Genomic DNA, 15911 nt, shown 5'->3' with positions numbered 1-15911 from the left:
TATAGTATTAACAAGAACAGCTTTGAACAGATTTTGTTTTGTTTTGGGTTTGGGTTTTTATTTTTTGTAACAATGGGTTACAGTTCCTAAAAAAGAATTACTGGGTCAAACAATATTAGTTTTGTAATTTTTACTGTGTACTGCCAGGTTGCTCTCCAGAAATATTCTACACGTTTGTAATTCCAACATCAATAAATCAGTGCACCTATTTTGCCACAACCCTATCTGCACAGAGTTTTGTTAGTTTTAATTATTTTTGTCAGTTTGATGGACATGAGGTGATAACTCAAAGTTGTTTTAATTTGTATCTCTTTATGAGGGTGAGCAATTTTTCCCCAAGTGGTTACTAATAATTTGTTCTTTCTTTTGAAAACTGTTCACATCCTTTGACCATTTATCCATTTTGAACAAGAGTTGTTGTTATGCCTTTTCAATAACCCCTTATATTAAAACATTTTTAACATTCATATTTGCGAAAGGTATTTTCCCCAATCTGTTACTTTTCTTTTTTAAATTACAACATTCTTAGTTGTAGGATTTTTTTTTTTTTAATATTGCTACAGCTCAACATATCACTGTGTTCCCAACAATTCCTTCCATTTCTGGAACTGAAAGTTATCTCCCCTCAACTACTACGATAAATATAAATGTTTTCTAGAGTTTGTTTCATGTTTGACCCTCTCATCCAACTAAAGTTCAAAGGGGCATATGGTATAAAATACACATACAATTTCCGTTTCTGCCAAATTGACAACTAACCTTCCCAAATACATTTGTTAAATAATGATTTCCTCTTCTAACTTTTATTTTCCAAGGATTTATCAAATTCATATTTTAACATATGGTTGGCTATCTGGCACATCTATTTCATTAATTTATTTCTAGTATCATACAGTTTTGATAAAAATTCTGTTTTAAAGTCTGAGAATATAAAGTCTCGCCCTTCACTGGCATTTCTTTTCAGTGTACCCCTTAATATTCTTGCAAATTGTTTTCCCATATAAACTTTATTATGGATTTGTCTAATTCTATTAAGAAGCTCCTTTACATTTTGGTTGGTATTGTATTAAATAGTGGCAGGAATAGGGACTGGATTTGTAATTTCATTGGCACAGGGAATTTCTGGGTGTGGAAACTCCTTCTTAAAAGTGAAGGACAATACCTTCTCTGCAACTTACAGTCTTTTAGAGAATTCAATAAAGCACGATGAGGTTAAGTGACTTGTCCAGTCAGTATATGTCACAGGTAAGACCTGAAGTCAGGTCTTCAATGCCAATACAAGTTAATTTGAGGAGTTATTATCATTTTTTACTATATTAACATGATCCATTCAAGTTGTTTACACTGATGCCTAGACTTCCTTACTCAATCACTCACTTTTAAACCCTTTGGAATCTGGTTCTATTCCTACTACTCTACTAAATACGTTCTCTCAAAGGTCCAAGACCCAATCTCCAATTGAATATTAAAGCTATGAGAGACTTCCCAAACCCTCACCTTCTTCAGACTCCCCTATTACTAACAAGGGCATGGCCACCTGCCCAGTCACAGAGACTCACAACCTAGCTGTTATCCTCAATTCTTCATTCACACTCAACCCACATATGCAATCTGATGCCACGGCCTATTGATTCTACCTTCACAACATCTCTCATATACAACCCCTTCTCTCCTCTGACACAGCTGCCACCATGGTGCAGGGCTTTATCATATTATACTTGGACTATGGAAATAGCATTTTTGTTGGTTTCCTTGTCTTAAGTTTTTCCCACTCTAGTCCACCTTCCATTCAGCTGCCAAAGGGATTTTCCTAAAGTCCTAAAGTATAGTTCTGACTACATCATGTCCTCTACTCCAGGGCTTCTTAAAGTTTTTTCTGTTCATGACCCCTTTTCAAGTTTCCACAGAGTTAGTTGGCGTTGTGTGCAGTGCAAAGAGAGCACGCTTTGTGTTCTGAAGCAAAGGTGCAGTCAAGTTGTGAGAAGCAACACGGGCAAGCGCTGCCAGAAACACCTCAGATTCACTAAGCATTTGATTTTTAATTAATTTTTGGTCATTGTGCCTTCAGAAATCTTTTACTGTTGCCAGATTTTTCACGACCCCATATGAGGTCGAGACCCACAGGGTAAGAAGTGCTACTCTACTCAATGAACTCCAGAAGCCACCTGTTACCTCCAGGATCACATACAAAGTCCTGTCTGGTTTTTAAAACTGTTCACAACCCAACCCCTTCCTACCTTTCCAGTCTTTTTACACTTAATTTCCTCTTTTGTATTTCCAGAGTCAATGGCCTTTTGGCTGTTCTCCACATATGACAGTTCATTTCCCAATCCTGTGCCCTTTAACAGGATGTCCCAAAGCCTGCAATGTTCTCTCTTCTCCCTTTGGCCTCCTGGCTTCCTCTAAGACTCAACTCAAATCCCACTTTCAGTAGGAGAGCTTTTCCAGTCCTCCCCAAACTCCCACTATCAATGCCTTCCCTCTGACAGTACATCCCATTTATCTTATCTATGTCTTGTATGTACCTCTTTGTTTGAATGTCGTTTTTCCCATTAGATTGTGAGCTTCTTGAGGGCAGGGACTGTTTTCTTTGTATCCCTAGTACTTAGCACAGTGCCTGATGGTAAGAACTTAGATTTGACATAGATATCACCACCTGAATAACATGGTAATAAGTCAAACGCATCATCTTCCAAACCTTGTATGCTCTGAGGAGGATCAAGTCAATTTTACAGGGTTCAGTCCAAGGTCTTGGGATGCTTTATGCCTGCAGGATTCTTGGGAACCAGCAGAGGGCAATAAAGTTCTATCTGAACTAAAGCAACACTACCTCGTCTTGCTTTGAAGTGATGGCCTAAAGTTAGGGAATGCTGATGGTGAAAATGATCAGATAGAAATCCATATATACACGTTCTACCAGGAACTATAGGGACATTTTGATGATGGTGTCTACAATGAAGAAAGCATCATGGCCTTAAGATTTAAGTTGGCATTGAAACTGAAAAATATGGCAGCCAATGGCTCTTGGTGATTAGAGACTAAAGAAAGTCTTCAAGTCTCTTGGATGAGATTTGGCTCAGGCACACACTTCACACTTGCTGCTATAGGGGCTAAGGTCACAGTAGCTACATGACTATGAAAATTCTTCAGTGGATATATAGTGGGTCTTAAAGAATCCTATTTGGCGTGAAGAAAGGGTGTCATGCTAAACCTCGAGTAGGACCTCAGGTTAGCCCTCTTTGGTAATCAAAGGATTAGAAATGGAAGGGCTACCAGGGTATATATATTACTATATATACACACATACAAAAGCATGTATGTGTGTATATGTGTGTAAACATAGGAAGGTCAGTAGTGGATGGCCTGATGATTCCCAATACTCTGGTTTAAGAGATGGTGTATCTGTTGATGTTACTATTGGCTATATGACTTGAAAAATATAAATGAGAGAAGGTCCACCTGATCTACTGTTACTCAAAGTTAAAATGACTCATTTTCACAACTGGGTACCTAATCCCTTCCAGGTATAGCAACCAGAACTTAAATATGGTCTAATTACTAAGACCTCTATTTCCCCACACCCTGTGGTATTTTTCCACTGAGATAAGTTACATAAAATGAAAAGGCACATGGGGAGTGAGGGTGAAGGTGGGGAAGAGTCTAAGCACGGACTCGACTTAAAAGAGAGGCTCTAAAGACCAAATTAGAGGCTATGAAATGAAATCATTTTGAATAGCTGGGTAAATCAGAATGTAAGCCTTGAGTTCAGAGAAGGCTTACTTGACTTTGAATGACCGCTAAGAACAGTTTTCATCTCTTTTTCAGGTTTCTCAGAGAAGCAATCAAGGTAGAAAAATGCAGAATTGTGGCAGTTTTAGAAGTGATAACCATTCTCATTTTGGGGGAGGAACAGGAAGGAGAATTTATGCAGACTCCGTATTGCTCAACAATGTGTTCTAGGAACTCCATTTCTCTTCCTGTAAAATGTGTACTTTACCAGTTTTGCAAATAGCTTGTTATGCTAGGTAGGACAGGCTAATTTGGACAAGATATTGGTTGGGGCCCTGGTAACTATTTTCGGATGTCATCCAGATAGTGTCTATATTTCTGTTACAACTGTAGTACATTAAGTTCATGAGGTGTGCTACAGTAAAAAGATAAGAGAATTACGAAGGCCATATATAAGTTGACATTCTAACAGGCCATTAGGTTGAAAGATGAGTTTTTCACTTGCTTTGTTCCTTCATCTACATAAGAAGGTGGTCTCCTTAAATGTCCAATTTCATGAACACCTGGATGTGCTATCCAGCAAATCAGAAATTAGAAACAGAGGGTATTGATCTTGCACCAATATTAAATTCCAAGTTTTATGGTCTTAGCAATTAGAACTTCCTACTTTTATTTTTGACATGCAGGATGGGATGCACAAAATAAATGGATAGACAAAATTCTAATACAGGCTGATTTCTCAGAATTATTGGAGGGACTGTCAGGTTTCAAGGAGAAGTACCTGAAGGGCATTGTTATGTGCCAACAGGATGTTAGTAGCATACACAGACTGCAGAGTCAGGGGAAGCACTTCAATTTTTATTGGACTAAACATGTTCTGATATTTCCTAAGAAGACCAAGGATAACACTGGACTGAGGATGAAGGCTGGCTACAATGCTGGGCTGGTAATAACAATGGCTAGCATTTATTTATTGCTTTAAGGCTTACAAAGCACTTTTAAAATATTATCTCATTTGATTCTCACAATACTGCTATGAAGTAGGTGTGATTAGTACCCCAATTTTACAGATAAGAATACTGACGTTCAAAGAGGGTAAGTGATTTGTCCAGGGTCACACAACTCGTAAGCAACTGAGATCTTCCTAACTCCAAGTTCAATACTCTATCCAATACCCCACCTAACTGGTAGAGACAATGGTGAGTGCAAAGGCTGAATGGGGAAAAAATAAAGTTCCTTTGAATTCCACACAACTGCTACATCATATATTGTTAATAAGAATACCAAATGTCACTAGAAACAATGCAGATAAGTTTTCAATCTGTTCTGGCAAGGGATGTGTCTCATACCTGTCACCACAATTATGGGCACAGCTTGGGACTGCACAAGTGTTTGTCCTTGATGGACCAACAGTAGATTAATGAAGCTTCTAGAAAGTCCCAGTCACCCCCATCTTGACTCTAGAGCAATGTTTTCCAAACCAAACGATATTAGAAACCATTAAAATATCTAAGTTTTCTCTCAGTGACAATTTAAAATCACACAGATACATAATACATATTAAATTCTGCAATGAGAGTAAAAAAATTTTCCTTATTCTTATGACTGAAATGAAATGTAAATCCACATTAAGAAATTATAGCTAAAGATAAGCATACAAAAGCTATAAAAACATAAACTAAATTGAAGCTAATTAGTATTATTACTCCTCTCTCTAATGTTTCCATCCTTGGAGTTAGAAATGTGACATCAAAATGGAGAACAGGGTCAGACACAAACTGATTTTTTTTTTTTTGCTTTGATTTTATTATTGCTAAAAGGGTTTCTTGCTGAGAGTAATTCCAAAAGCAATTAAATACAAAGCTTCCAGAAATGATTTTTCAACAAATAAGCACAAAAAAAGATTCTTTTGGTCATTTCAATTCAACAAGATTTTATTTGGAAAAATAGATTGGTTTATTATCTATTTTTGATATTTTATGGTGAAGCTTTGCTGGCCTCATATATATTTGAAAATACATCTTCACAAACGACACCTAGTAATCTCTGCACGTTCTTCTCTAGTCCAGGCCAAACAATAAGCCCAGTTTAAAAATAACTGGTGCTATACATTTAGATAAAACCAAAGAATTTAAGCATTTTTAAAGTCAAATGCAAAAAATAAAATGCAAAAAAAACCTTACTGTTCCTCTTCCAATCAAAATAAGAATAAATCAAATATTTTGTATTTGCTTATGCTTGACAAAAAAACAAAACAAAACAAAATTAAGCAAAACTTGACTAATCGTCTAAAGAGAAGACAGGATATGGTTGCCAAGACCCAAAACAGGCTCTGAAATGAAAACGATCAGACTGTGCCCTTGCCTGGACCACACAGGGTCCCTTGAAAATCTGTAGCTTACTCACCGAAGCCATCCCTGTCCTTGAAGGTCACAAGACACAATACCAGGAAAACAGTAGCAGAACACTAGATAAGACAGGCCAAAACTATATAAAGCCATGATAGTCCCAGCAGAAGTGAACAAACTCTGGCCCTAATAAACGTTCCCAATGGAACAATCAGTGAAACATAAATCCAAAAGAGAATAACTCCAAAACATGTATAAGCAAAGCCTTAAAAGAAACACACAGCTTGGCCACAAGAACATTTAGAATTCCCTGAAGAAATATGAAGAGAAAGGAAGAGTTAAAAATTATGTTAAAAAATTAAATGAGAGTGCTAAGGGAAAGAATAAGAAGAGGAATAAAAGCCATGAAGAAGAATCTTGGAAAGAATTCCTAACTTAGTACAAAACCTCATCCAAGTGACACATGCCCTGAAATTAGAATAGAAACGAATGATTCCATGAGAAAACAAAGAAACCTTAAAATGAAGTCAAGAGATCAAAACACAAAAGAGCAAAGCATCTCATATCAAAAACAACTGGCTGGAAAACAGACCAGTAATAGTAAATTTAAGAATAAATGGACTACCTGAAAGTCATAACCAGAAAAAGAACCTGCATGCCACATCTCAAGAGAGTACAAAAGGCTGTATCTACTTCCATATACAGGAAATGATAGACTCAGAGTGCATACCGAAGTAAATTTTCTTTTCTTTCGGTGGTGGTGATGTAGACATGGCTAACGTGGGGATTTGTTTTGCATGGTATATTTGCAATGGGCTTTGTTTTTCTTGTCTTCTCAATGAGCAAGGAAAGAGAAGAGGAAGGGGGGGAGAGAACATAGAACTTAAAATTTAATTTAAAAAAAGAAAAAGACTTGGGAACTCTGATCAACGAAACATGCTTCCCACCTTGAGATAAAGAGGTAGACGTAATGGATTCTGAGTGCATATTAAGACATTTTTGTTGGACATGGCTAAGGTAAGAATTTGTTTCGTTTGACTGTACGTGTTTGTAAGGGATTTTTTTCACCATAAATATCTTTATTAAATGTGAAAATACATTGGCATAAAAATAGTACCCACATTTGTAGACATGTCTGAGATCCAGTTCACTGCATTTTAGATCCCTTTCCTTTTTTTATATGAAACATTCAAAAATTTTAAGATGCATTAAGTTAGTCATCTCACCTAAATAGCTGAACTATAGCTTTAGGGTAGGAGTAGTATGCAACTTGCAGTAAGAAAGATCACCAGTTTTTAACCCCTGCCAATCTTTCTCACTGCAGGCAGAGGCATGACAAATGTAGGTAAACAAAGGCAACAAAATTTTGTTACTCCACAGAGCCACGCAGTGGCTAATTTATCTTAAATCAGACAGTAAGCAAGAGATCTCTGCAACAAGACCGAGTTACCCTATGTACTATCATCCTGTTTAAAATGTAGTAAATTTCTTGCCACTAACAAGTGGTGATTAACAGGAGTGATCTGATTTAGAGCAAAACTGTATTAGTCATTGCAGAACTACAACTGCCTTCCTCCTACCTCTCTGGATGTTGAAAAGGAAACTACAGTCAGTAAGTAAAGCTGTAGAGATGTATTTTACAACTATTCTTTTGCCATACTGGTCAAATCTTTCTGCAAGGCAAACCAAATGATGTACTGTCACAATAAGGCAAAAACTGGGCCAACTGATTATCTCCAGTGAAAATTGTCACTTCTCACCATGAATAAAATGACACTGTTTTTATGTATTGTTATTCTAAAAAGTATCTTTTAATTATCCTCTTTTTTAGGAGTGAGGAAGTACTTTTTTCTTTCAAGTGATGTGGGCAGTTTCAGATCCCATTGTCAGAGACCAAAATTCTCCCAAACGCTTTTATACTGACAACTCAAAGGCCAGATTAATACTGATCTGAAATAGAAAGCTGTCATTTTTAAAAGTCAAATTGAGAGTTGTCTAGATTTTTTATTACAAAATTGACTTCAGCACGGGATGCTCGAATTGTTTACATTTTCATTTATTCGTGGTAAAAAGCACCAACCTCTGTACGTACTTAGAGACTTCTCAATGAGTATTAAACCACTCTTCTTAAGACTGCTTTTCCATCGCGTACAGATTAGTGTATTGAATACTTTTTTGCCATGGGTAACTCCCATTAAACGGGCTTTACCATAATGGAATAGACTAGTGACATTTTATTTAGGGAGCTCACTAACGAAAAGTGAGAAGGGAACACAGTAGAGTTAAGGATAATGTATCCCCTTACACGTGACCTCCTAAATATTCTTCCTCAAAGAGGTACAAGTGCTTTGTGCCTGTGAACAAAATCAGTATGTAGGCACAAAGTGCAAAAGAGCAGCAGCCACTAATGAAATGCGTTAAAATAAACTTCCACCATTCCAATTCTTCCCATCGTGTGGCTTCCTACTGTTAGGCAGACAAACTACGGTACATGTAGTAATATGCAAATGTTTCTATTCCATTGCTGAAAACATTATGGTCTTTCCAAACATGAAGAACCTCCTTGCATTCACTGGACAAGGGTTAAGAGCTTCATAGTCTTCCTACTTTCTTCCTTAAGTAGCAGAACCCAATGCCAGTCCAGACGTCTCACATCCTCTTTAATGGAACTGGCACTGTGCAATATATAGCTTCTCTTTCTTCTTGGATGAACTAAAGCTGTCAAGTGTTTCTAATCTATATTATGGTGTTTCTGGAGGAAAACAGGCTTCTGAACATCACTGGCCACCTCCCTTGGGTGAATGACTGACTTCAGACTTTGGAATTGTGGTTATTCTGAGGTGAAAATTCAGGCATGCAGTCTGAAGTTGGAAGCGCTATCAATAACAAGTAGGATTTTGTTTTTCTTGCTTTCTCAATGGAGGGAGGAAGAGATGGGAGGAAAAGAATTCAGAGCTGGAAACAAAATAAAATTGAATTTTATATAAAAAAAGAAATTATGAAAGAAAATTGCCTAGATATTTTAGAACAAGAGAGCAAAGTGAAAATAGAAAGAATTTACAGTTACATCCTGAAACTCCAAAATAACAACTCCTAGGAATGTCACACCCAAAATCCAGAGCTCTCAGGTCAAAGAAAAAATACTGCAAGCAATTAGAAAGAAAGTTTAAGTATCAAGGAACCACAGCCAAGATCACACAACTTGTAGTGACTACTACTATAAAGAAGTGGAAAGCACAGAATGCAACATTTCAAAATGCAGAAAGAGGCTTACGATTAAGAATAACTTATCTAGGAAAACTGCATATGATTCCTACAGGAGAAAAAATGATCTTTAATGAAATAGAGGACTTCTAAACATTTCTAGATGAAAAGACTCTAGAGCTGAGTAGAAACTTTGAAATATAAATAATGTAATTAAGAAAAATATAAAAAGGTAAATATAAATGAGCAATTATAAGAGTAAATGTACATACTAATGGGATAGGGAAAGAGAGAAAAGTGTTCCCTCAGAAACCCAATATCATTCAAGATTATAGAGGGAGTCAGGACAGAGGGATAACGAGTAGATTTTATAGGTTTTAATAATTTTAAAAGAAGAACAGAAAGAAAAGGAGAAAGGATATACTATGGAAGAATATAATCACACAATCAGAGGGTGCAAGTAGAAGTTTATATAAACAAGGAAGGTATGGGGGATCAAGAGTCATTTTTATCTGAACTGGTAAAATCAGGGTAGCATGCGCGCGCACACACATACACACACACACACACACACACACACACACACACACACACACACCAATTTGGTGTAGAAATATATTCAACACAAAAGGGAAATGAGAGGGGGAAAAGGGAGAATAAGACAATAGATTCAGGGAGGGCAGAGTAATCACAAACATAACAAACCCTAAAATCCAAGGTGGGTTCTGAAGGGGGCTTTAAAAAGAAAGAAAAAAACCCTATGATTACAAGCTTTGCTTAGTTTCAACTGCTCAGAATAAGGCACCCCTTGGTAACACCCTGCCCCCCACCCCTGCCTTGTTTCTACTTTCCTTGTGCGTTTTGTCTTTCCCCATTAGACTGTAAGCTACTTGAGAGCAAGGACTGCATCTCTTTTTCTTATTTGTATCCCCAGCACTGTTTTAACAAGGTGACTGGCACATACCAGGCACTTAATTAATGTTTACTGAATTTAATTGAAAGAAAAAATTTGAGAGAATAGGATAAAGAGAAGTACACAAGGAGTAATCAAAACTGTAAATGTGAATAGGATGAACTCATGGATAAAATGGAAAAAGAATAGCTAAGAAAGCAGAGTCCAACAATATGTTGTTTACAAGAAACATAATGAAGCATAAAGACTCATACAGTTAAAACAAGGTTCTAGAGCAACATAGTTTTCCTCAGCTGAACTTAAAAAAAAAAAAAGGAGGTAGCAATCCTGATTGCAGACACAGCCACAGTAAAAATACAGGAAAACTACATTTTGCTTAAAGATATCATTGACAATGAATTAATTATAATACACATATATGTATGTGTATATTCATATATATGTTTTTGTGTGTGTGTGTGTGTGTGTGTATAATGTGTGTATATACTACTTAACATATATGTACCAACACAGCAATAAAGACATGGTTTTATCTGGAAATATAAATATGAGGTATTCAGAGGAAAGAGTACCAAGAGTCAGAAGACCTTGGCTCAAAGCTGGCACCTAGTACCTGCAAGACCTTGGGCATTTAACATCTCTGAAACTTGGTTTTCTCACCTATAAAAAGAAAGAGGTTAGCCTGGATGATCTCTAAGGTCCCTTCACTTCTATTTAGGAGTTAACAGCATCTCAAAAGATTACAATAGACTTTTAAGTAGTCTTGGGAACTGACAAGCTAACAGCTCTCAAGGTTTACAAAGCTTGCTTGTGAATTGCTAATGTACCCGTAACTTGAAGTCATATGACTTTAAAGCAAAGGTAAAATCCCTTTATAGCAAACAAAAAGGAACATTTAATCTGGTTTCATGAAGGCTTAACATCTTGAAAAGGCATTTTACTGAACTGGCAAAGTTTGTGGTTTATCTACTGTAAGTTCTGGGTTCAGCAACTTTGCCCCATCCTCTTGGCCTCTGAAAGGCTCAGTAACTACATAAGACCTATTTTAGGGGAGGAGAGGTTACTTTGTAGAAAAGAGTGCTTTACTAAAAATGAATGTATTTCAACACAACTCACATGGGTTAGGAAAAGCAAGACCTAAGAGTTAGTTGGGCTGAAAAACCAGTTTAATCTTTCAATCTTTCTTCTTTTAGATTCCTGGATCTTTTGGGAATTTATTTTGCATTGGTACAAGAGTTCAGGTGGATTTTATTTTGGTGCATGTCTGGATTTGGTAAGGGGAAAAAAAGGATTAACTGCTTTGTCTCCATCTTCAATTCAAATAGCACACAGACAATTATTATTCAGATACAGACTGGAGGAAACACCTACATAGGATACATATACATACATACATACACACACATATACATATATATGTGTGTATATATATATGTATATATATAAAATCATCATGGCATTGTATCAAAGAGGTGTTCAGAACACTTTCTGGAAGACTAGAGAAGCCTAGGAAACCTTTTTTATAATAATGTCTTTAAATGCATAAAAGGAAACACATAGGATTACAAAGGAAGCAAAAGGTTAATGAAAATAAAGATTTAATTTCTCTCCCCACCCAAGTTCACTGACCTCCTCAAATCTATACTCAGACATCATAAGAACACCTGATACAGAGGAAAGACCACTGCGTTTGTAGCCAAAAGATCTTCAGACAGTACTAGCTATGTGAATGTAAGCAAATGCTTTAATCCTTTCTAAGTTTCTTTCTCATCTAAAAAACAACGATGCTACTTGCACTATCTCAAAGGACATAGTTGCAATGACAGCACTTTGTGAACCTCAAAGCACTATATGAATATAAATTATTATAATTATTATTTAAAAATACGATGCACAAAGAAAGCATTACATCTACAGGTTACCTTGTAGAACACTAAAGTAACTTTGTTGTAGAATTTTATAGTTTTAACTACCTTTATTGTCATGTTCATTTTTGTGTTTGAAAGTCAAATTTTCTATTCAGTTCTGGTCTTTTCACTGAGAAAGCTTGAAAGTCCTCTATTTTATTGAAAGTCCATAGTTTGCCTTGGAACATGATACTCAGTTTTGCTGGGTAGGTGATTCTAGGTTTTAATCCTAGCTCCATTGACCTCCAAAATATCGTATTCCAAGCCCTTCGATCTCTTAATGTAGAAGCTGCCAGATCTTGGGTTATTCTGATTGGGTTTCCACAATACTCAAATTGTTTCTTTCTGGCTGCTTGTAGTATTTTCTCCTTGATCTGGGAGCTCTGGAATTTGGCGACAATATTCCTAGGAGATTTCGTTTGGGGATCTATTTAAGGAGGTGATCGGTGGATTCTTTCAATTTCTATTTTACCCTCTGGCTCTAGAATATCAGGGCAGTTCTCCTTGATAATTTCTTGAAAGATGATATCTAGGCTCTTTTTTTGATCATGGCTTTCAGGTAGTCCAATAATTTTTAAATTATCTCTCCTGGATCTATTTTCCAGGTTTTTCCAATGAGATAGTTCACATTGTCCTCCATTTTTTCATTCCTTTGGTTCCGTTTTATATCTTGATTTCTCATAAAGTCACTAGCTTCCACTTGCTCCAATCTCATTTTTAAGGTAATATTTTCTTCAGTGGTCTGTTGGACCACCTTTTCCATTTGGCTAATTCTGCCTTTCAAGGCATTCTTCTCCTCATTGGCTTTTTGGAGCTCTTTTGCCATTTGAGTTAGTCTGTTTTTTAAGGTGTTGTTTTCTTCAGTGTATTTTTCAGTATTTTTTTGGGTCTCCTTTAGCAAGTCATTGACTTGTTTTTCATGGTTTTCTCGCATCCTTCTCATTTCTCTTCCCAATTTTTCCTCTACTTCTCTAACTTGCTTTTCCAAATCCTTTTTGAGCTCTTCCATGGCCTGGGAACAGTTCATGTCTTTCCTGGAGGCTTTTGGTGTAGGCTCTTGCACTTGGTTGACTTCTTTAGGCTGTATGTTTCGGTCTTCTTTGTCACCAAAGAAAAAATCCAAAGTCTGAGACTAAATCTGGGTGCGTTTTCACTGCCTGGCCATGTTCCCAGCCAACTAACTTGACTCTTGAGTTTTTGAGTGGGGTATGACTGCTTGTAGACTAACGAGTTCTATGTTCCACGTTTGGGGGGGATGTGCCAGCTCTGCCACACCAGTACTCCTCCTTCCCCAAGAACCCCCAACCCGGACTGGGCTTAGATCTTCAGCAGGCTGTGCACTCCTGCTCTGATCGGCCACTTAATTCCTCCCACCAGGTGGGCCTGGGGCTGGAAGCAACAACAGCTGTAGCTGCCCCACCTCTGCTGCCCCAGGGGCGGTGGCCGAACTGCGAACTCCTTCCACTCCTGCAGCTTTTCCCACTAACCTTCTCTGCTGTCTTTGGTGTTTGTGGGTTGAGAAGTCTGGTAACTGCCGCAGCTCACTGATTCAGGGTGGTAGGGCCCGCTCCGCCCGGCTCCTGGTCTGGTTGGTCCGTGCTGCTCACGCTGGGCTCTGCTCCGCTCCCAGCTCCCAGCTCCCAGCTCCGTGTGGGATAAACCTCACCCAGAGACCATCCAGGCTGTCTTGGGGGGGAGCCCTGCTTCCCTCTGCTGTTTTGTGGGTTCTGCAGTTCTAGAATTGGTTCAGAGCCATTTTTTATAGGTTTTTGGAGGGACTCAGCAGGGATCTCACGCTAGTCCCTGCTTTCCAGCCACCATCTTGGCTCCGCCCCCGGAAGTCGTCATGTTCATTTTTACTTAGATGTAGACTTTAATTTATTGTGAACTCAGCAGTGTCAGCACTCCTTCCATCAATGTAGATCACAACCCTTACACATCCTGGTAGAAGGTCTTTCAGAAGCTGCTGTGGCTGACAAAATTCATTCCCTATAGTGGCCAGTCTTCTGGAATCGGCCTTTCCACATTTAGCTGTGTCAGTCCCCAGATGATATGCATGCATATAGTCTACTACCATCTTTTCCAACTTAATAGGACCGGCTGGAGCTTACACTCTCCTGGAATAGCCTTTAAAAAATCAAAGGTCACCTCCAACAAAGATGAAGCATTAGGAAGACTTTAGTCGAGGTTTCATTTTTAATACAATTAAATCTGTGTTAAAAGGGATAGGGGTCATAAAGGGAGGAATTCCTTTTTCTTCATTTTCCATTATAGAAGCACACAAACGAGTTATTTCTGCATCTGAGTGATAAAGAAAACTTGCTCTTGGATAAACATAAATTAAAAATACAATGCTGAAAATTCCATACCTCTCCATTTTCAAATGTTATTTCCCGAACAAGAGGAACACATTTATCTTGAGTCCAAGCATATGCCAAGTCAAAATTTGTTAAAGATCCTAGGTATACCATATCTGGAGCGTGTTCCTGTTAGGAAAAGAAATTGAAACAAAGTTTTGGTAACAATTCTTATAGGTACTTGGAAAGCATAACAAAGATTGAAGATGGTCTGTCTAATCAATTAACTGTTTGACCATCACTAGAATTTAATTATTCATCAAGTATGTACTGAATGCCAACATGCTCAACAATGTAGGCATTACATGACTAAGGCAATGTGTGAAGAAGAAAATAAGCAGAAGACAATGTTTCAAATGAAAAGGAGTTTTTTATTCTAATTTTATGAAGTGGCTAATTATTCATAAGGCTATATGATTATTAGGGATTGCTAACTTATCTAGGCATTTTGTTTATTCAATTCCTTATTTGAACTTTTCTAGTTTATTCAGATCTTCTCTACAAGGTAAAGCGTGTAGAAGGATTTACTTTTCAGTAGCTAATTGTGTTCTTTGTTAATCGTTTTGATTCCAAAGTTTTTTTTAGTAGGACAGCATGGCTGAGTGTAATATTGGCTAAAATAAAATATTAGGATTCACTATAAGTGCCAAGAGAAAGCACTCTGAAAAAATAGAAGTATTGCCTACATATATTGTAAACTATATAATGTAGTAGAAAAGACACTGAAGTTGGAGTCAGAAGGTCTACGTCTAAGACCTGCCTCAGCCACTTAACTGGATAACCTTGGACAAGTCATTTTACCTCTATGTAGGGAAAACACTCTTGTGAGAAAAATATTTTGTAATCTGTAAAGTGTTATCTAAATGTAGGCTATTATCACTACGTGATAGTAATACTTTGAAATGTCTGAAACCTTATGGAAGAAAAAATGATTTCTAAAACAATGAGATTTCCTTACCAAATTAAAACATATGTACCTTATACTTCACATCTGATTTTCTCACTAATTGACCTTACTAAATTACCTGTTTGCTTCTGGACTAACATCAGGTGTCAAAAGAAATTATGGCACTTATAACTACATAAAAGGTATCCTTTGTCTCATGATTTCTATAAACATTCTGTCCAAAAGACACAGTCCCTGGAAACAAAGTAGGTGCTTAATAAAAGTTAATTTCCTTCCTCCCTTTCTTCCAAAGATTTAATGAAAAAGCTAATGCAGTTATTTAGAAATTTTTTATAGGCACAAATGATTCATAGAGGCAACAGCTGAAATACCCTGGATAACAAGTGGCAGAACACTTTTCCAATAAACTTACCCCTGGTGGTTTGTAGATTATGTTGTCCCCACTAAATCTTTCTGGTTTTGAAACAGACCTAATAAGAATAAAGAAGTAAATAAAGATACTTTTCTACTAGGACAATAAAAGTTGAAAAACAGCAATGAAATTTC

General features: G+C 37.1%; 1 protein-coding gene across 2 annotated transcripts in view; it reads right to left on the bottom strand.

The window, feature by feature from the left end:
- Positions 1–15911, bottom strand: part of ERP44 (endoplasmic reticulum protein 44) — a 137540-nt gene that overhangs the window by 45062 nt on the left and 76567 nt on the right. For both annotated transcript variants that reach the window (XM_036737639.1, XM_036737638.1), the window contains exons 7-8: positions 15778–15835; positions 14471–14587 (exon numbers count right to left, since the gene is read on the bottom strand). In XM_036737639.1, the coding sequence (XP_036593534.1) occupies positions 14471–14587; positions 15778–15835 (175 nt within the window). The remainder of the gene's footprint in view (positions 1–14470; positions 14588–15777; positions 15836–15911) is intronic.

This window comes from Trichosurus vulpecula, chromosome 9 (assembly GCF_011100635.1).
Source record: "Trichosurus vulpecula isolate mTriVul1 chromosome 9, mTriVul1.pri, whole genome shotgun sequence".
NCBI classification, from domain to species: domain Eukaryota; kingdom Metazoa; phylum Chordata; class Mammalia; order Diprotodontia; family Phalangeridae; genus Trichosurus; species Trichosurus vulpecula.
The sequence above is the reverse complement of the archived record's forward strand: the minus strand, read 5'-3'. Positions and strand labels throughout refer to the sequence as shown.